Source organism: Diaporthe citri (genome assembly GCF_014595645.1).
Source record: "Diaporthe citri strain NFHF-8-4 chromosome Unknown scaffold_4, whole genome shotgun sequence".
NCBI classification, from domain to species: Eukaryota; Fungi; Ascomycota; class Sordariomycetes; order Diaporthales; family Diaporthaceae; genus Diaporthe; species Diaporthe citri.
The window spans coordinates 2316268-2337999 of NW_025064849.1; the positions used below are offsets into that span (position 1 = coordinate 2316268).

The following is a 21732-nucleotide window of genomic DNA, read 5'->3' on the forward strand; positions in this document are numbered from 1 at the left end:
TACTCTTCGACTCAGCAGATCAGTTGAAACGTCTCGGCCCCTAGGTGATCGCAAAACAAAGGCAAAACAGCACAGGATCTTCGGGTGGGATCCCGGGAGCAGAAAGCTTATATCCTTCGTCTGAACCATCAGACTTGCTAACTGAGGCGCCCGAGCTAGGACAGAAAGTGAGCAAGTATCCAAAGACGCAGGATCGGAGTGCCGGCACAGTCCGTAGTATGAGCCTTTGACTGGACCGCTCTCATGCAGCCGTCATGATCCCATCCAGTGTATTCAATGTCTCTGGCAGGGGCCATATGTCTTCATCAATTCGAAATAGAGTGGTCGAGGATTTCCAGGACAAATGCCGTGGAATTGTAGAATTCCAACAAAGTTCAAGACTGTCGAACGACTGGCATGACAGCACCTGAGATGCTTTCAACAGATGAAACTCGCGAGGGGCAATTCTAGAGATGCATCCCTGGAAGATCTACCGCATATGTTTTCTCACCTAGACAAGCAGGCAGCAGTATGACCATAGATGTGAACAGGATAGCTATGGAACAATATGCCTGAATTCTGGCATTCTGGAAGATGGCCATGTATTCCACAGACAGATGTTGAACGGCCGACCAGAGAGGGGGATGTATGATTCCAAGGTGAGAGGCACGTCAGATGTGAGAGAACGAGGAGAGAGCAACGGGATATTGCACTGCTCCGTATTTTCGATCGCGAAGAGCGTTCTGAAAGAGTTTATCTCGGGCTGGGTGAGCCTGCGCTTCGTGCACGCCGTACTGTATGTAGATCGAGGACTGGTGGGCATGCCTTCCTGTGTCACTGCCCGCAGGTAATGGTCTGGGCCTGGGCCTGGGCCACCATGCTTATGTAATCGACGCCGTTCTCGGGTAGCCCACTTTTTGGGCCAGCCGCCGAATTACGATCGACCCGACCTCCCATCCCCCAGGCCGCACGCCAGTCTCAAACATTCACCTGGATCATCACTTTTTCCCATCGCCGAGTTGTCATCAACCAAGTCTCCCCCAGGTACGTCTTGCTCGCCCATGCGGCACCTCCCACCATGCATCTCGCTTTCCTCCATTGATCAAGCATCCCACAACCTGATCACCGGCAAACGACTCTCAAGCGAGCCAAGATGACTTTGTTCATGTCTGTGTATCATTTAGAGTCACTGCAATGTCAAGAAGGAAAAAATTATTCACTCCAAATGGCCCCGGCCTTGCCATCATCTTCCGTGCCACCAGCTAACATGTTTCATTCCTTAAGCGACGTCGCGCCCTTTGGCAAGCTCATTTGACGCGTCGACAAGGTCACTCTCACTACCTCGTCGTTACTTGACCAGGTGTAGGGCCCGTCTTCGTCGAGCCTCTGTGCCGCCGCGCGTCTGCCAAGGGTACCCTTTGCCGCTGATGCGAAGGTTTGAGGCGACGGTCATTTCCAGGACACCACACCTTCCATCCAGGCTGCCCCATGTTGTAATTGTACGGAGCTGACCCGGCCTACTTCCCTTCTGCTCCGTACATGCGAAGCCCTCGGATTCTGTCCCAGACCTAAGGGCTTCCGCGCCATGGATAAGGAGATGATGCCCGAGGAACCTGCCGCCCCAAAGGTGGAGGCTGTACCCGAGGACATCCAACAGGAAGAGCCCCAACAGCCTCGTCCACCAGAGCCGCTTCAGCAGTACCCCTCTCCTCGTGTCGAGGACTCTGATGCTTCCTTCTTCCAGGGTGACCGGCAGCTCGACCAGCCGCCGGATCAGCAGCATGCAGAACCCCCAACACCGCCCCAGCGAGCGTCTCGCCCAGATGTGAATGCGGAGGATCTCCAGTTGGGTGTTCCAGGCGAGGACCAGATCCAGCAGTTGCAGCTTGCTGCCCAGATGTCCCAGGCCATCTCCGGCGTGGTCGGCGGCTCGAACCCGGAAGAGGATGAATTCGACTCCCAAGAGCCGAACCTTCAGAGCCTCCAACAGCTTCAAGACACGCCGGACGCCCACATGCAGGGCCAGGAGCATGTGCTTCCCGAGCTACCCGAGAATATCCAGCCCAACATACAGCAGGATCTACAGCAGAGTCTCCAGCATGTCATGCCGCACCCAGACGGCCAGCAGGAACCTCAGCTGTCCCAACATGGGCAGCACACGTCCCACGCACACCATGCCCAATATATGGACCCTCAACAACAGCCTCCCCATCTCGGTCCACCTGTTCCCATGGGGCTTGGCCAAGCCCAGTACGGTGTCGGTGATGTACCTCCCCGCAAGAGATCAAAAGTCAGCAGGGCCTGCGATGAGTGTCGGAGAAAGAAAGTAAAATGCGACGCTGCCTCAGAGACAGGAGAGGAGGCTTGCTCTAATTGCCGGCGCTCCAATGTCCGGTGCCTTTTCAGTCGAGTTCCACAGAAGCGCGGGCCGTCAAAGGGTTACATCAAGGAATTGGCCGACAGGATCCACTCCATCGAGGGCAAGCTAGGAGGACAAGCAGCAGCAGATGCTCTAGCCGGAGAGCTGGCTTCATTGCCGAGACGAGATCTCGCGGATAGCTATGCTGCTGCGGCTGCCGCAACGGCAGACGAGTCTCGAAAGCGGCCGTATGCTCACATTTCTACCGAAAACTTTTCTACTCCTTCCCCCATCAGGCAGACTGGACCGCCCTCGGAATCTCGCCCTGCATTTTCCCAACAAGCATCCTACTCTGCCAACAGCCTGGGTCTCAAGCCCCTTCTGCCAAGAGAGAGTACCAGCACGACACCGCCGCACCCTCCCAACGTAGAACCTCTCCAAGAGGAATCGCAACCCTCCCAACCTGATCATCTTGTCCCCGGGGTTCAAGATGGCGCTTTCAACGCGTGAGTTCTCTCAGTCCCTGCGTGTCTTCGTTTCTGTTTACTGACCATGGACTACAGGTATCTGGCTATCGTGCACCACGTCTTGCCCTTCCTGCCCAGCTCCAAAGACATTCTGAACTCGCACTTGGCACATTGCAGTCCCAATCTGCGGAACGCTTTCGTCGAGGCTCTGAATTCTGCTATTGGATCATTTGCCGTGCGTGATGTCCAAGGCAGTCTAGCCAATGCCAATCGACTTCTAGCAGACTTCGAGGTTGAAGGTGGCAGAAAGTCGCAAATTTCTGGTCTAGTTCACTTGCAGTGTCTGATTCTCATGATCATCAACACTGACAATGTCGGCCCGCCCTCACTCACCGGAGAACACGAGGGACCAGCCAAGGCTTCCCTACTCGGCCGAGCCGCCGGTGTAGCATACGCCATGTCCGTCCCACAAGAGGCTACCGCGCTGGATGGCGTCTCCAATGTTGAGTCAGACCAGTGCATTCGGGTCCGGGCGTGGTGGACATTGGTCATACTGGATCGATGGAATGCCCTCTCAACAGCCACTCCCTTGATAATCTCTGGTGATACGATAGTCCTGCCGTCGAATCTTAAGCCGATTGTGGGCGAAGCAAACTTTCGCTTTACTTGTGAGTGACCAGACTTGGAACGAGCATACTGTATCATGCTAACGTCTCCAGTGCTATCGTATATAATGGGACATTGGGTGCCCGCGTCGGTGCTCGCGCCTACGAACTCGACTCCAGGATCCGCAGCAAGGGCCGCAGCTACATTTCACCTGAACATGGAAATGTGGCGGGCTCATTTCCCTGGAGACATCCATCCGGACGTGGAACCTGTACTGCATCTCGCGTACTGGCATTGCCGATTGCTTGCGTTCCTTTTCACGCCGTCTTCTCTGCTGTCAGATGTTCTTTGGGCTGTCAAGGAATCCGTTGGGCTTCTGACCACGCACTCCCAGATGATAAGCCCGCTAAACCATCACTTCACGTCTTTGGTTGCGCTGTGTCTAATCGAGCTGGCAAATCTCAAGGCTTCAGAGGGGGAAGCCAAGGAGCTATTGAATCAGCTTTTGGAGGCGAACATTGCCCCATCGAGTTGGGATGGGCCAATTCGATACAAGATTCGGGACACGATGCGCCCTCTTCCTAATGAGTCTACCGAGGTTACTGCGAGCCAAAGCCTTCAACATCTCGCCGACCTTGCTGCCGCAGAGGCTCCGCCGGCTGGTGTCAGTAACGGAGCAACCGCGCCTCTTGCGGTAATGGAGCCGGACCATGGGGATATCGAAGATGTGCTGAAATTCCGCACTAGCGATACGTACGAAGACCTCGGTTTCGACCCGCGACAGATGTTGTGCGGCGGCTATCTCAATGCCATCGGCCAGTACCCCTCTTAGGACGTGGGATACTCGAGTTCTGCGTAGGGCGTTATCCCAGAAGTCGCCATACCATGGCGCTGTACTCATTTGACCGAGACAGGGATGCAAGTTTCTTTGGGCGTCAACTGTCTTTTGCTGGGATGATGTGGCTGGGAATCTTCGGGCTTCCTGCGCATGCTTGTCTTTTCTGCATCGGCGGGGAAAGGCCGTCTTTCGATGGAGCTCTATGTTGTTCTGCACGACCACCTCCATCTCGAGAAGCGAGAAGCCACCGTTGAGTACCGGTCTTCAAGTCGGATAATGACGACTCAAGGTAGATTCAAGGAAGATGTCATGATCTCTCGTTGGCTTTGAGACGAAATGTCTTATTGAGCCACCTTTTTGGCCCCTGCAACGAGGTACATGATACACTTTGAGGCATCTGAGGATGTCAACGAACGATATCATACTTCATCAGTCATCTCTCTATTTTACCCCCCGACCAGCTGTTGAATCGGGTATGTAGATTCCAAACCAGAGCCGCCTGCAAAGGGATTGCAAGGATGACTGGCTTGCTATAATATATACCCAAGAGATACCTCTGTACAACAGTCATATATATTCACGACTCTTGCGGGTCAATGTCATTGATGGGCCTATGAGTGTGGCCTGGTACTGAACACACAGTCGCAGCCGTGCGCAACCGTGTGTTCACGAGTGCTCGGTGCATCGCCCAAATCCCGGTGTAATCAATACTTGCCTCTGACGAACGTTTCATCACCTCAACTTCCATGACCCTGCTGCGTCCTGGACCGCGACATGCCCTTCCAACTCCAAGTCCCTGGCCACCCCCGCCCCAAGCGACGGCTCTACCCTGCGCGAGACTGTGGTAATTTGCCATCTGCTCTCCATTAGCAGCGTAAAGCTACCTGCGTAGCAGACGCCATCGGAACCAAGCTGCAGTGCCCGTCGGGTTTCCGAATTGGCTTTCTCCGTTAGTTTTCGCAGCAAGCTTGTTGTGGCACCACCCATATATCTATCTCATTACGTACCTCCCGCAGATACCACCACCACGTCTAAGTTGGATGCGACGCTGCTTGATGATGGAGGGCCGGCCGTCCCACCATGCCGCCGCTGGGCAGAAAGTCCCACCCAGTTTGCTCTCTCACACGAATCCCGGCAATCTGGGTAGGGCGGGTGTTTGTTGGGGTGGGTGGGTGTTGGGCGAGGTTGCAATTAGATGCCCACCCTAATAAACGGCCACCCCGACACGATGGTCCTGGGGGCAGTCGGGTGTATACGTGTGGTATGGAGCTGAGGTTACACCCCTCGGTGCCGATCCACCCGCTTCTATATTGAAGGAGAAGGCTTGTTCAACCCAGACGCCCGGATGGCACGGCGGCGGGGAGGCGGAGATGCAAGCTGGCGACAGCCGCCCGCCTTCACCCCGCCGTGCCGTTCGCGACAAGTTGCGGTCGCGATCGGCTAGAGCTGCCGTGAGATCATGTGTTGGTTCTGTACAAGCATCAAGTCACCCACGCTGCCACGCAATGTGCTGTCTGATGGCGCAGCCCGAGAGGCCGCGACGAGGTGATTGGACTTCGTCCACCATAGTTCAGCACACAGACATCAAGTTTTTTCATGTACGACTATGGGTGTTGATATTGAAAAGCAAGATGATGAATGGATACCACCACGCTAGAGAAATTTCAGGTCAGCTTCCAAACACTTACTCGGAAAGCGACGATATCAGGACAGGGAAGAGCTACTAGCGGTCCACAGTGCCGATGCACCCCCACAAGCCGCAGTAGCGCCGCGAGAGTCCCATGTTTGCTTCTTCTTCTCAGGAAGGGGGGCCGAATCGTTTACAGCTCGGTCAGGGCGGCGAACCCGGCACACCTATCGAGCAAACCAGTACTCCAATGGCTGCCCTGCCGCCAGCCTAGCCCTGCAGAGCGCTGACTGTTGGGACACCACCTTACGAGCTGATGAATGAGACATGGAGAGAGCTTGTGCCAGGGAGCTCCCCACTCTAAAACGTGGGATATGCAGCTAAGATACTGTGATATATCTCGTGGTTTATTGACTCCTTCAGCGAGAATAAGACCTAAAGCGCGGCCTTGTAAAACGCGATGTGACCTCTGATCGAGAATCTTGAAATCTACCATAGATTTGAGGTGCCAGTCCCTGGTCGTCTGACGACCGGTGAAGACTCTGATGACTGGTGATAAACTGAAATGAACAACTAGCAGAGAGAAAAAAAGAGATACCCAGAGGGTTCGAGAAGGAGAGAATGTGGCCACAGCTGATTCCCAGGAGTTTCAAGGAGAGTCAAGACGACCTCTTAAAACCGGGCGCCCAGCAACGGGTCTTGTGTTCATCTTTGCCAGTGCGAAAACGTCTACGCCAACGGAGAGATAGGACAGTAGACGTCGATACACGTGTAAACACGTGATATCTGGCAGGGCTTACCTGTTGCAATGCATTGCAGACCATGACACCGTTCTGACGGAGGTTTTCGCGCGTCTTGCACACCATCTTCAGCGGCCTAGCGAGGTCCCATCGCATGTCCAAAGGATAACGGCACTTGCAGTCCATCGGATGTCAGACCTTGTTGAAGACGTTGACGGGTGGAAAGCCTTGTCCAACAGCGGGTATGTGCAACCCAAGAGGGTGTGCATCCGGGGAGAAGAGACCCTGGAAGCGATGTGATCTGGAAGCAGCCCCATTTGAACGACTGCATGATCAAGTATGGTCAGAGGCAGAAAACCCACCGCACGAGGCACACACGTGCAGCAGGATGGCGCGGACAAACAGGCGCTCTCGCACAAGTGCAACTTGAGCAGATCCTAAGCAGGGTCCTGGGTGGGTGGCCCCAAGAGTTTTGGGGCTGTCCTGCAAAAGGAGGTATGCTCGAACTCAAATGGTCGCCGCGCATAAGGAAAGACCTGCTTGCTTGATCCCGGTTGACCATCCGGTGAGCCCTTCCCTCTGCCCGTCTTTGGTGACGGACATGGCCGTGGCTAGCAAGCAGGCTTGAGGGTGGCAGCGTGGTCGCCGAGGAGCTAGGAACTGACAACCTCAAGCTGCGGAGAAGCTCAATTCGAACTGCTCGACCTGCTGCAGCATGCGCACCAGTATAGATAGAGGAATTGGGGGTGGCGGCGTGTGGAGGGAGGTCAAATCGGCTTGGTCGTGGGGGGTGGGAGAGTGGGATGTTCTGGGAGAGAAGAGAAAAGATGTGCGCGCATGTGTGTGCGTGTGTGTACGCAGGATACTCCAAGTGGAAGGACGAAGAAAATTTCGTCTGAGGCTGCAGGGAAAAGGTCCGATGTGGCCCAAGCTCCCAAAAACCTGCAGGCGGCACAGTAGGTGCTGCAGCAAGGACAGCAGGAGCGGCCAGCGGGCGAAGGGTGCCAGCCTGAGGCCGATACCTACCTAGGTATGTCATGGCGGGCTTCTCCGTGGGCAGCTACCAAATCCAGATCTTGACCAGTCTGACAGCTTGACAGCTTCGGTGATGCGCGATAGCCGAGGGCAGGCGATGATGGTGGTGGTGGTGGGGTGAGCTGCACGCTCGTGGACACGCTGCACCCCCCTCCACGGACATCGATTCCATCCATCCTCCTGCATTCGAGGCAATTCAGCCTGGCCTCTCTCTGCTGCCAGCCACCAGACCCGCGAATAGAGATCGCCACGATGCAGGCCAGCTCCTACCAGCCAGCTCCTGCTGCAGCACGAAGCCGCGATGAGCGGTGCAAAAAATAATTCAGTCGCACTTGCACACGCACACACACACACACACACAGGATACAGTACACTGAGGATCAGGATGAACGCCTCGCCGGAGTGGTGTGACATGGGCAGGACCAAGGACCTGGGCGTCCCCCTTTCCCCCGAAGGCGAGGGACGAGTCCTCTGCAGCACACAATACGGCGCCCGCGATAGGCTGTGACGAGGGTGTTGCGGGATATTCAGGAGAGCCAAAAGGGCATCGCCTGCGTCACCTGCAGCGCGTGCATCACCTGCATGGCCTGCATAGGCAGGAATGCGGCGCAGGACGGACGCCGGTGCAGGATCGAGGCGAGACAGCTTGCCACAAGGTCGCCTCGGGGGACAAGGACGGCAGGCTTCTAGAAGACCGGATGGAAGCGAGGTGGGTGTGAGGGGAGCGATTTGGGGTCCGTCGCATTGGGAACTCTGTGCGACCTGACCTCGCACTACGATCCCGTTCCCTTTCCTGGCGGTTTTGCTGATCCCACCTGTCCCCGTCGTCTTACACTGACGCAGCAGTAACGAACGACCGTCGCGCAGCATCCCCAACTGGCGGGCCGGATCTGCCGCGCTCTCACCACCTTCAGAAGAACCAACACGATGTTCCATTCTGCCCCAGGTCGGGATCCCGGAGCAATGGGCGACTTCATCCTAGCGAGGATGCCATAGCCTTCTTGGCCCTTTGCGCCCCGCCATCGTGCACCCTGGCCGTCGCTGGCCTGGAAATGGCTGCCCCTCGTATAAGCCAGCTACCAAGACTGCTTAACCGGCGCCTGGGCTGGGCTGGGCAATACGAAACACCCGTGGTGGATTGCATGGGTCTCACGGTTGATGACCTGCCCGACCGAGGCCGAAGCCAGGCCGCAAAGGGAAAACCCATGAGCATCCTGCGCGGCCCACAACTTTGTTGTCCCGCGGCTCGATTTCTCCGTGGCCATCGTCGACGGGCAGCGCCTGCTCCGCCAGACCATTGTTTGATGGTCTGAGGACCTGCGCTCAGCCGTGAACCTTCTTCTTCACTCTCCTGCTTTCTCTCCCCTGCATTGGTGGAACACCAAAGTACGAGGGTTCTGTGCCGGACGAGTCGCTCTAGACTCTCGACGATGCTGTGAGTCCCTTGGGAGAACAGGATTAGACCCCTTACATCCACGCGCCGGGAACACCAGGTCTTGCAAGTCGTGTCTGAACTTTTCTCGGGCGCCAAATCGGCAAAGGCTGTAACATTCACCACAGCTGTCGGGTTCCCGTGTCTCGCCAAAGCGTCGTACTGGCGCGCATAAACAATTGGCACCGGCGCCGCTTAACGGGCCGCCCGCTGGCACTGCGGCGCCGGATATCAATAATTTTGCCATGGTACGGCCACTACAAGAGCACAGGTCACAAGGTCTTTCTTGCCCCGGTGCCCTTTTCCCAACTCTTGTTTCGTTGTTCCACATTTGAGGTCTTCAGCGCCGTCTGCTGTGGTAATTGTTGCCAACTGCAGGCGAGTGCCAAGCCGTATTACGGGGGAGATTGGTCAGTAATCTGCTGCGGCTGCGACCTTTTCTTTTCGATGTCTTCAGATGGACTCAGACCCGGACAAAACTGCCTTTTGATCCCAATATGCCAGGAAGACGCGATCATTATATGTGAATCTACGGTAAGGTGTAGAGCACATCATCAGGGACGGATGTTGGCAAAGACACAAGTTGGCAGTGTCGGCCAACCTGGTTGCTGTTTGTGTATATGTATATATTGTTGATCCACCTGCGAGGGGAGAATTGAGAAACTCACGTACCGGATAGACAAGCGTATAAACAATATAGTCGAAGATGTATCTGCCTCTCCTGACCTTTCTCGTCGGGACTTGTCCTCTGCTGGGCCTGGCCGTCCCCCACGCCGGCGTCGCCCAGCCGCGTAGTTCCGCCATCCGGGGGAAATACCTAGTCGCCATCAAGCCGGAGTCGTCCCCTGCCCAGCTCAGAGAGCACACGTCGTGGGTCCAGGGCGTGCACGCCCGTAACCTGCGCAAAAGGCAGTCGTCTGGCGAGACGGCAGCGGGTGTCGAGAGGACGTTCTCGTTCGACGGCTTCCGGGGTTACTCTGGCAGCTTCGACGAAGAGACCCTCGAGGATATCAAGTGGAGCAAAGAGGTGAGACTGGGTATTTAAGATTCGATTCGCCTTGCCGTGTGCTGACAGAATTTCTTGAAAGGTCGCCCTGGTCGAACCGGACCAGAAGCTCACCCTCGACTCTATTCAAGGCGATATCGCCGAGGCGTCAAGCCGGTCCTGGGGACTCGACAGGATCTCGCACAGGGAGCCCAACAACGGCACCAAGTACACCTATGTCTCTGATCCTAATGCAACAGGCCGTGGGCAGTACGTCTATGTTGTTGACATGGGCATTCAAGCAAACCACACGGAATTTGAAGGACGTGTGATCAAGGGCTTCAACGTGTGGGAAAACTACACGGCCTTTGAAGACACATTTGGCCATGGCACGCATGTAGCCGGCACCATAGGGGACAGGACAGTCGGCATCGCAAAGGACGTGACTTTGGTCGATGTGAAGGCGTTCTGGGGCGCCAATGTAAGTCGCCCCATGCTGAGCACTAGCCCTCCCGTCGATCTGACCCGAGGCCGGACTCCAACTGACACCCTATTCGGGCATAGGGAGAGCTGTCCACAAGCATCGCAAGCGTTGAGTTGGCAGTCAATGACATTCTGAAGAACGGAAGAGCGAATTCTTATGTCATCAACATGTCCTTTGGATACAGTGAGCCGCCCGATATCACGGTCGAACTGATCAACGCCGGCGTTCAACCAGGGAGTCCTTGGAGTCGCGGCAGCAGGAAACGACAACGTTTCATAACGGATAGGACACCAGGGAGGGTCCCCAACTCTTTCACCGTTTCCGCGTCCGACAGGGCCGACAACCGCGTGTTCTTCTCGAACTGGGGCCCTGGTGTTGATGCTTTTGCCCCCGGTTTCGATATCTACTCGGCATGGGTAGGAAGCAACACGTCAACTTGTTACCTGCTCAGCAGCACGAGCATGGCAACGCCACATGTAGCTGGGCTGATGGCGTATCTAAAAGCAGTGCATGCAGAGGCGCCGAATATATCTGCAGCTGCGATAACGCAGAGGATCAAGAATCTGGCGCCCAAAGGGGTGATCAAGGACCCGAGGGGATCACCCAACCTGTTGATCAACAACAACAGCGGCGCTTGGAGAGAGGCGTGTTAATGCAAACGTGAGATGCCTGTGAAAAGAGACATCCTAGAAGCGAGGCTTCTTCATCCTTCCGCGTTCCTGGTTCCGTGAGATTCCTTTAACCGGAGCCGGTTCGGCCTGGACGGCACCGAGCACCAACCGACGGCCAAGTCTTCGCTTGAAGTAGCAGTCGGTTGACATCATCTCGTTACCTGTACGTGGGCGTGTAAATAGACAACGAAAATGGTGTACACGAACACCTTTGCAGAGAAAGTGACACCCAGTAGTGCAGGCCCCGATGTCCCGCAGTTGGACCAATACCAGACCGGTGATTCTTCCGTAGCCCGGGGCCTTGCCGTGTTCCTAGCCAGCACTCTGGCACTGCTTGTGGGCCCCGGCAGCATGTTGTCGAGGTCAGAACAGGCCAGCTCGGCGAACTGCTGAACCAGGGCGATCATGTCGGTATGATGAACAGTCGTAATATCTTCAAGGGTACGAAGAGCCAATTGGCCATTCACCGAATCTCAAGTAAGCAACACGTTGGCCACGGTATCGCATCTCGTTTCCAGCTCCGTCACATGACTCCACTTCAGGACCGAGATGACAGACGAGGCACGGTAGATAGCATGGTTGTTGCCCGACCAAAGACTTCGACTGTTCAATCAAAGGCGACCAAAGGAAGAAGGTGAAGATCAGCCCTGAAGGATCGAGGTGCTTCCGCCTCGTACAACACGGGCGGGAAGGTGTGACAGCCCGGGACTAAACAAAGGACTCAATCCTGGGGAAATCCAGGAACGTCGCCAGAAGGAACCGTTGACGCTCAGAGGAGGCTCAAGATCGAGGGCCTAGTCTCCAGCTTTGGGGTAGGCACTCGGTCGTGGATGCACTGGCTCGATGCACGACGGCCTTGGGAGCGAGTGAGTCTCGATGCTGTAAGCGCAGTAGCGCAGGAGCACCGCTGCAGCGAAGCGCAACGGGACAGTTTTAGTTGTGCGACGCTGACCACCGCGGAATCCAAGGTCCCGCGGGAAACTGTTCCACAGAGCAGCATCCTTCAAAATGCGATCCTGCTGGAGCGTTGTTACACAGCACAGGCACATGCTTCTTCCCTCTGACAGCATGGTCGAACTATACCGCGCGTCAAATCAGGAATGGGCCGAACTGTTGTAATAACGACAAAAACAAAAACAAAAACAAAAAAACCAATCCCTTGCAGGAGACGTTGGGCATTGGGGTGTGACAGGACAGGAGTCTGACTGCAGGGATGCTCAAATCGCGTCGCCCGACTCTGGGGAGTGGTTCGTCCAGGGGTGGTGTCCAGCGATCGGAAAGACTCGGGAGCGCTCTGGGGAAATCGGGCTGCATGGCAAGGGTGTTTTGCGGAGAGAATCTGGGGAAAATGGAGTTTGGGATTCAATGCCGACGTCAATTGACCATCTGGAATGGAGAAGGTGGCTTTTTGATGCCTGAATTCTGTCATACATGTTCCAGAGTGTGGTGTTGATGGAAGTTGATGCTGCCGGAAGGGCACACAGACCCGGGAGAAAAAAGGGACATGAGCATACGGTGGCAGCCGCGGTGACGGAAAGTGGTACAGTGCTCTCTCTCGGTCTCGTTGCAGGGAGAAGGGCCCAGATCTGCCCATCTCCGGCACCCGGTACGTACCTTTGGGGGTACGGCACAGTCAGTACGTACCTGCTCCTGCTCCGATCCTCGACCTCGGGACTTGCCTCGTGCTCCGTACACGCAGCTGCTCCTCACTCTGCAGCCCGCCCATCAGCAGCCGCCTGCGAATGACAACGACGTCGGTGGCGATCCGCAAAATCTTGTTCGAGGCAGGGTGTGTGGGCACTTGCAAAATTTTACAACTTCGCCAATGGCGCACAGCTGGTGCTGGGCCAAGTTTCTGGTGCTGGCGACCGAACTTCGCTGCGGTGGGGTCTGTCTGATCCCGGCCGACGACGCCAGCAGGGCTGTTCCGTGACAGTTGGCTTTCGGCCCTTTGTCCAGGGCAGGCATCCCAGACATGCGCCGCCAACCTATGGGCCCGGGCGGTCATTGCTCCCCATCACCAGGTGTGGGGCCCAATCCGTGCTGGACTGATTGGGCATGTGTTGACGGTGCCAGGGGGCAGGCGATTGGCCCGAAATATGTCCATGAACCGAATCAGTTGCTGACTACGTTTCCACCGTCACGTTCGAGAGTCCCCTTCAGAAGTTGCGGATTTACAACGCCTCGTCGTCGAGATGGTCATCGCCGGCTTGTCAGATGGAGACCTCCGAATTTCGTATCAAGGGTCGTTTCTGTGATGCATATCCGGCCCACGAGGTTTCACCCGGTGCAGCGCATCGGACCCCGAAGATGCACCAGGGTCCTTCCAAATAATGAAGCTGACGCAGGAGCTGGCCTGCATTCCAGAGCTGCGTGTAGCTGTCAACCTCCCAGCTCTCGAGGAACGTACTGTATGCCTCGACGCCGGATGCAGGTTGTCTTGCCATAAGAGCTTGCATGTCGACAGGCAACGTCAGAGATGATCTTCATGTCCCCGAGCGTTGAAACTTTCCAGACGGCCTCAGCCGCTGCCAAGTTTGCCGAGCTAAGGGACAAACGTACGCCGCCTCGTCCCGTACACGTAAACGTCTGCAATATCAGACGCCAATATGGTCGTGACGCCCTGAATTTCGGGGGTTCGAAACGAAACAAGTGGCCCGGTAAATTTAGAAAGCTCAGATACGCTTCACAGACTGCCGGAGTATCAAGAGTGATTGTCCTCGGCGCCAAGCTGCTTGTACGCGTTCCTTGAGTATGTGTCTCGGTGAAAGGTTCGGGGATGAACAGCATCGTCGACCGTGGCCTGCGTCTGAGTCGTCCACAACCAGCGGCTGTGTTTCATGACAGTCTCTGGGCAAGGGAACACTGTGCCTGAATGGCAGCCGGGGGCTGGTACAGTAATAGTAGTTCTTGGCTTTCAACGGCAGCAATATATGTCTCGAGGAGGCTTATTTCGCCGGGTTGAGATCTCCGGAAGGCTGATCCGAGCCTCTATATTGGCATCTTACACATGACGAGCCCCCTCCAGATGTTTGACCGAGATGGCAAAGCTTGGCTGGACGACCATCAGTTGACATAGGCATAGTATACATCCCTCAGCATATGGAAGCGCGGTTCCACTGCCAGGCATCCGTCGTCCTGCCAGATGCTATAATTATTCCACAGCTCACACGGAACCCAGTGCAGGTGTGGAGTGCTTGATTTCCGTGATTGCTTGTGACATTTTTGATCATCACCGCAATCTTGGCGGGAGATTGCCTTTGGCATGAATGTTTCGCCTTGTTGATTTGACAAATTGCCGGGCCACGACTCCCCGTTCCTGCTGGGTGTTTGGATTGAGCCTGTACTGGTCAGATAAGAGCGGTCTGGGTGAGGTCGTAGCGATTAGCGGATCCTGCTAGAGCTGCAAGAGCTAGCTTGGAGCCCTGATGAGATGCTTGATGAAGATTGTGTCGACTAGCACCATGCAGGACAGGTGGTGAACCGCATATCACTGAATTTAGCTCCTGCAGGATGAGTATGTCAAGTATTGTTGTTGGACGGGACCGTGGACGGATGTGCGGGTAGGATATGCCCGTCGTTGGACAACCCGAGACCCAACAGACACGGGAAGTACTATGTAGACTCTTGACCCGCGGTTCGTGACGGAGCGACATGTTCAAGCATTGGGCCCTGGAGGTTCACCCTCAGTTGAGCAGCGCCGCAAGACGGCCCGAGTCCACTGCTGTCAAAACACACACAGTACCAGCAGGCTGATGAACCACTGGATGCAGACGCGTGCGTGCGGCGCACCATGCCGGAAGGAGAAGCTGCAGGCCGGCGTAGGACACATCGCGAGCTCCCCAGGGTATCCTTCGTTGTGGTGGAGCTAGGTCCAAGCGACCGAGACGCGGGATGGTACTCCGCCCAGGAGCTTTGGTCAGTGTCGCGGATAGATGTCGTCAAAAGGCCAGAAGATTGACTTCGATCTGAGTCAACGGCGGAAGACATGGACGGCTGGATTTGGATCTCCGGGTTTGCACTTTTTTGAGACAGTCAGCACTTGGCAGGTGACACTGAGTGACACCGTGCGGGCTTGTGGAAAGAGCGGTTCGGGAATGCAAGGTGCAATCCGTCAGTTATTCAAAGAATCAATAAGTGGGTGGGCTGGTTGCTGGAGTCGGTGTCGACGACACTGGGCGTGTCAAGAGGGTTTGTTGCGACACAGGAGTAGAGACCCAAAGCGAAAGAAAAAAAAAACCTAGCTAGATGCGGTCGTGATGGGCGCTGCAATCGGGACTGGCTCGGCTGGGTGTAGGGTAATCCTATCGCGTATTCAGTTTGCTGGATTGGTGACGGACCAAGAGCGAGAGACACAGCGAGCAGGCGCGAGGATGGGCGGGCCAGCAGGCCACAGCGAGCAGGCCAGCAGGCCCAGCAGGCCAGGCATGGGGTACAGGCATCCCACACTCGAGGCTCGATGGTGGCAGAAGCCGCCCACTCTCTGGCGCCCACTTTGGAAGCCTGCGACGCTGCGACGCTGCGACCCTGGACCTGGCCAACGTGTAACTCTGCACGGCTGCATCCCCATCTCATGGGCACCCCAAGCCATCCCAAGACAAGACTGGATCAAGAGGACAACCTTGCAGATGGGAACCCCCCAAATTGAGCCGTACAATAACACAAGTACTGTATCCTGTGCGTATGTACCCCGGTACTGGTCCCACACCCAGCAGCGCGGGTAGCGGTAGCGGCAAGCGGTGTTGCAGTCGCAGTGACGAGGGACAAGCCACAGCCACGGGCAGCGCTGCTCGTCGAGGATTTCCCGCCCCGTCTTTCGCCTAGAACAGGCAATCAAGAGAAGGGAAGAGCAGGCAGACTAGCATATGCCTTGGCTTGTGAACTCTGCACTCCGCACTCTGCGCCTATGCCACCGCAGCTGCAGCGTTGAGGCGCAGGCAGACTAAATGACCTGAATGCTGGATGGATACAGCCAGGACAGTATGGCCGACTGTTGCGCGTACGGATGAATGGGCGGGTGGATGGATAGATGGATACATTCTGGAGCCTGTCAGGGCCCAGAAGACCACGATACGACAGCTGCGGTACAGTACCTGGGTACTTCCACAGCGATTGCACCAGCACTGAGGCAAGACAAGACGAGACAAGCGTGCTGGGCCCAGCAGGTTGCTTGCTGGGTGGTGCCGTCATTTGCGAGATGTGATCTGGGGCGGTACTTGGCGGGTTGCCGCGCCGTAAGCGGGATCGTCAGGTATCTCGATTGTACTTTGTGGGTGGCTGCCGGGCCCTGGCCAGGTGCCCTGGCCCTGGAACTGGACCTGGGCCCTGGAGGACAGAGAGCTTGTAGGAAGCCGAAAAAAGTCGAGTCGAGCCGGGTTGAGTCGAGGTCCTCTGCCGCGCCCATGTTCCCAAGTCCCCAAGTCCCCAGGTCCCAAGTCCCAAGTCCCACGCCCGTGTCCTCGTCGCCCACGCCCACGCACCCACTCCGATCATGGTGCTGGTTCCATTCCCATTTGCGTTTCCATTTGCATTTTCATTTGCATTGCCATTTGCATCTGCCAATTCCTTGACACACACACTCTCACACACGCGCGCGCACTCGCACTCATCCTCCGCGAGGGGGCCAGAGACAGAGAGCGAGCACTCCCAGTCCCAGTCCCAGTCCCGAGCCACCACACCCCCCCAGTTCCTCCCACCACCCTTCCAGCCCCGGCTCCTCCTGTCCCACTCGCCGCCGCCCGTTGAACAATAAAACGGTCCTTCCTCGCTCTCGACATCGCCCCCTTCCATCTCGCGCCTTCCTTTGTTTCCTGTCCTTTTCCCACCTCCACCACTTCCATCAGCCTTGTCCTACTTTACAAGCACCTTTTGCCTTTTCGTCGGTTGACGTTGGGTCAATGTCAGAGGACTTGCGATCCTCTCGACTTCTCAACCCCGACTCCCGACTCTCCGGGCCTTGTGCCATCGCCGGCCATCTCGTGCTCCGAGAGAGAGAGAGGCGTGCATCAAACACACATTTATATTTATATATATACCTGTGTGTCTAGTGTGTGTGTGTGGACTGTCTATATATAAGACACACACACCCCTTCATACGCACTTCACATCTACATATATATACATACACCTACCTCGCCCTCCTCTTTTATACCACCAGCTTTCTCGACCGAGTCAAGCCGGCCAATCTCTCATCCACGGCCCGCCATCGCCCACCACGCAGCCACCGCGCTTCTCGGCTAAAGGGACTCTGATCTTCACTGCCAAGCGACCGACCACACTGCGGCACTGACTCTCCAGCGCCTCCGAGCAGCAAGAGGAAGAAGACCAGACCAGCCTACGTGTTTTATAAAAATACATACCTTGGCATAGTCTTGACCTGCCTTGACCCTGCACTTTGCGCGGCATCACATCGCATCGCATCGCATCGCATCGCATCCACCTGCCTTACCTAGCCGAAAGGAGGTCCCGCCGCCCCCATCCATCATTACCTGGCTTTTCCCAGGCGCGCAAGGCGATTAAGCCCAGAATCCCTCCCATCTCCTCGATCCGCCCACCAGCCGCCTATCCGATGCATCTCACACCGCGCTTGTGAGCCTTCCACATCTCGCACATCCGTCCAGTGCCCATCTCGACCTACCTGAGTTGAACAACGTGCTCCGCCTGCAACTCGCAACCCGCACCAGTCTGAATAAGACAAGTCCAGACAGACACCACTAGACCAATCTCCACTCAGCCCTGCTGTTGTCCTTGTTTCCCGGCGTTTGCATCAATTGGAGTTTCCCGGTCAGGATCACAAAAGCTATTTTGCCAGATACCCAATCGAATGTTTCATTAGACTCGATACCAGACTTTTCTTCTTCTTTCCAAACCGCTTTGCTCGTGCGTCCAGAACGCACCCTCGCAACACCAATTGGGCTTTCAGACCTTGGCGGGCCAGATAGTCAGTCAGTCAGTCACCTGCTCGTGGGCTGCTGCAGGTGTCATTCGAACCCCACCAATTGACAGCATCTGCAACTTCGCTACGTGCAGCACAAGCGCAGCGCTGCCGTTGACGCGCTTTGCCTCGCCGGCCTCCAACCTTGGCACAGCCGAGAACACAACCACCTCAGCCACACATCAAGACAGCACATCACAGAATACCACCGAAATGATAATAGACGGCGAAAAGTGGGCTTGCGAGTCCTGTGTGCGTGGCCACAGGGTCAGCAACTGCCAGCATGCGGGTGAGCAATATCCGCGCAATACCCGCGCACAATCCCGGCCTCTGATTGCTCACTGTGACGTCGACTGAGCGAGCGTCGCATTGCAATGCACAACGCGCGAACTGGGCAAACCTTTGATGGGAACTGGTCGCTAACATTAGGTTTCCAGATCGGCCCCTGCAGCACATCAATAAAAAGGGTCGCCCCGTATCCCAGTGCTCGCACTGTCGCAATATGCGCCGTTCAAAGTCGGCTCATGTGAAGTGCGACTGCGGCGAGAAGACCAGCAAATGCGTGCATTTGCAGGCTACCGTTGACGGCCACAGGGAGAGCTGCTGTTGTAACCATGGTGGTCGCTGCACCTGTTCGCACAAGAAGGAGCAGAACCAGCTCGACACGGTGCCCGAATCCGATTCCGAGCAGGAGCTCAGCTCGAGCACAAATGCAAAGGCCTCCAAGCTGGTGCGGAATCGCCGATCCAGGGCTAGCACCCAGACCTCAGACGGGATGTTGACCTTCGACGAGAACGGCCACCACAAGCCAACCTACAAGCACGCGAAGGCGTCCCAGAAATCTGGTCCCTACCAGCTCACTCGGGCGCACTCTGCGCAGAGCGGTGGCAGCGGCGCCAACTGTTCCATGGAAGACCTCGCCAATGAGTCGTCAGCGAGCAGCAGCGGTAGCATGCCGCAGGCGCAGGATCAGTGCATGTCCAACTCCGAAACGGCTTCGCCCATCCTGACCGCAGCCTCGTCGGTCCCGCAGTCCAACACCCAACTACCACCTCTGGATCTCTCGAGCGTCACGGGCTGGGCCTCGGGCTCGTTCATGCCCGACAACTACGATTTCTTCAGTAACATGGACGATCACCAACAGCCAATGTTCAGTGCTGGTTTGAGCCAGCCTGACGTCGACTGGAGCCACATCGGTCTTGATTTTGCTAACAAGGACTTGGGCACTTTCGCCCCGTCGAGCTACAGCCAGGCCCAGAGCTTTGCTGGGTTTGAACAGCCCCCCACGTTGACCTCAGGCGAGGTGTCCGAGGTTGACGATTTCATCCGGGACGAGTTCGACCCCATCGGCACCTTCAGCCGCACAAACACATCTAGCACTGGATTCAGCCTCGGGAGGGATCCGGAGGGCTTGCTCGGCGCCATGGAAATGGGCAGCACCGACTTCGACGACTTTGGCAAGCTGGCCAAGGACGGAAACAAATACGCCGCGTCTGCAACAGCGCTCGTCACAGAGGATCCCGCCCTCGCCACCGCCATTGCTACCTCAGGCGTCGCCGGATTCGAAAACGACCCGATTTTCTGGATGGGCGACGCCGACTACAGCGGGATGACAGCCGTTAATGATGTCCCAGACGTGAACGGACCCAACTTTTGGGAAGTGCCATAACAAGGTGCGGGCTAGCTACAGAGTTTGCGAACAAGCAGAAGTCGCTGATCACGACCGAAGCCATGTCATGATTTGATTGGCGTTTGGGTGCTACGTTTCTTGGGCTTGCTGGTACACAAGGGTGTGCTCGTTGAGAAAAGGGGGCATTCCCACTTGCGAACAGAACAACAGAAAGAACAGAATGCGAGCACGATCAAACCTGAGAAACTTTCTCATGCCCACATGGCAACTCCGCCAAAGCTCCAGCAACCACGGCCGGTGGTCAATTGTGGCCTCTTTCACTGCAATACTGCGATAGCATCCACCGAATCGCGGTGGCGAGAATCTCGCTCGCCGGCAGAGAGGTTACACACACCGATGGGCAATAGGGAAAGCGATGGCGCGGGCGAAATGACCCGAGATGTATAGAGATTCCATATCCTGCATATAGACGGGGCTGGTTAGCTGTAGATAGATTTGGACCCTGTCGGTTGATCAGACAGTTGCAAAAATAAAGTAAAATTTCAAAATGTACATCGATGTCTCATCTCGCCCTGCCGGCCTGCGCGACCCCCATGCACGCCTGCCCTGTACCTGCATAAGTCCTCAGCAACGGGTGAGCAATCCTGCAGGTCAGTAAATGCACATACCGTGCCGTATGTACCTCGTGCGTTCGGCCTTTTGGCTCGCTCGCTCGCTCGCTCGCTCGACACGCAAATGGCCCACTTTTTCTCGCCATTGTAAAATGCATAGATTATACATGGACGACCTGCAGATTCGTGGGCCGCCCTACTCCGACCAACCCGCTCGCCCACCGCCAACCACAACAACGTGACATTGAACCGCGCACACACAGACACGCAAAACACATACAGAGATAGTCTGCGCACACACACGTACATACACACCGCGAAGAACCAACAAATCCAGACCGCCCATCTGGCCCATCGGGGCTCCAGGGGAAAAGGTGGAGGGTCTTGCCATGCCAGATGACGCCATTTGGTAGCAACGCAGGCGTACCTTGGGAGGGGGCCCCTAAACAAGTGCCTATTTTCTTTCCCCTTCCTTCCTTACTTCCTCAATGCAACATCTTGTTAGGTCCCTCCGGAGCCGGCCCGATCGCACATCTCCCCCTGCGTACCAGCGTATCTGGCTTGCTGGTCCTATTCTCGGTGCGACGGGACCCACGAATCCCCCTGCCCTATGGCCCTACTCTCTCCCCTCTGTATCTATGTGTCCCTTTCCCTCCAGGACATCTTCCGAGCCCTCGTCCCCGGATAAACTATGGGGGAGAGGGTGGGAGGAGGAAGGGATCCACGGTGGTCTCTTGTCAGCCAGTCAGTCTGTCAAGGTACCTCGCGCGTCGCGCTGGTTGGCGGCTCGGATTGGGGGTGGAGCACCCAGGGGGCAAGCAAGTTCGGCGATCGGAAGGTGCCTGACTGACTGACTACCTGCTATGTGTGTGGGTGTGCGGACCGGAAGAGGGGGGGAGGGGCACAAGGCGGCCGGAGTTTCTTTCTCGCGGTGGGAGTTCGGTGTCTCCTTCATCATCATCACGCATGTACACTAGATACGGTAGGTCCGCCGTCCTCGTCCCCTCGGAGACCCGGGATTTGGTCACAATCTCGATCGGGGGGGGGGGGGGGACTGCCATGCCAGTGCAGAGCCGAGCCCGTCAAAAATGGCTGGGAAAGCTGGCTCATCATGATTGCGAGCCAGCCGAGGGGATAGGAGGGGCGGGACCCAAGCGTTTGGTAACAAAACGATCCTTCCGGCTTGGGCAGGGGGGGGAAAGGGCAGGCAAGGCCGTGTATGCATCTTGGGCAGCCACCAGCTGCAGCGCCATGTGGGGATGTGACTCTTGTTTGGTGAAGGCTGGGCTGGGCTGGCAGATTCTGTGGGCAGCGAAAAAGCAAGGAGTGGAAGG

The 21732-nt window shown here is 56.4% G+C and overlaps 3 protein-coding genes across 3 annotated transcripts; all 3 read left to right on the plus strand.

Moving 5' to 3' along the window:
- Window positions 1-1564: 1564 nt before the first annotated feature.
- INS49_009792 (uncharacterized protein) lies at window positions 1565-4243 on the plus strand (the record flags this gene model as incomplete). The annotated part of the gene is made up of 4 exons (XM_043170520.1): window positions 1565-2269; window positions 2399-2844; window positions 2902-3473; window positions 3525-4243. 4 exons carry the CDS (start codon window positions 1565-1567, stop codon window positions 4241-4243), a joined length of 2442 nt encoding a protein of 813 aa, XP_043025085.1.
- Window positions 4244-9789: 5546 nt separating this feature from the next.
- INS49_009793 (uncharacterized protein) lies at window positions 9790-11205 on the plus strand (the record flags this gene model as incomplete). Its single annotated transcript, XM_043170521.1, has 3 exons — window positions 9790-10110; window positions 10172-10549; window positions 10666-11205. The coding sequence occupies 3 exons, from the start codon at window positions 9790-9792 to the stop codon at window positions 11203-11205; spliced, it is 1239 nt and encodes a 412-aa protein (XP_043025086.1).
- A 7454-nt stretch (window positions 11206-18659) lies between these two features.
- On the plus strand, window positions 18660-19826 carry INS49_009794 (uncharacterized protein; the record flags this gene model as incomplete). The annotated part of the gene is made up of 1 exon (XM_043170522.1): window positions 18660-19826. The coding sequence occupies one exon, from the start codon at window positions 18660-18662 to the stop codon at window positions 19824-19826; it is 1167 nt and encodes a 388-aa protein (XP_043025087.1).
- Window positions 19827-21732: the final 1906 nt, after the last annotated feature.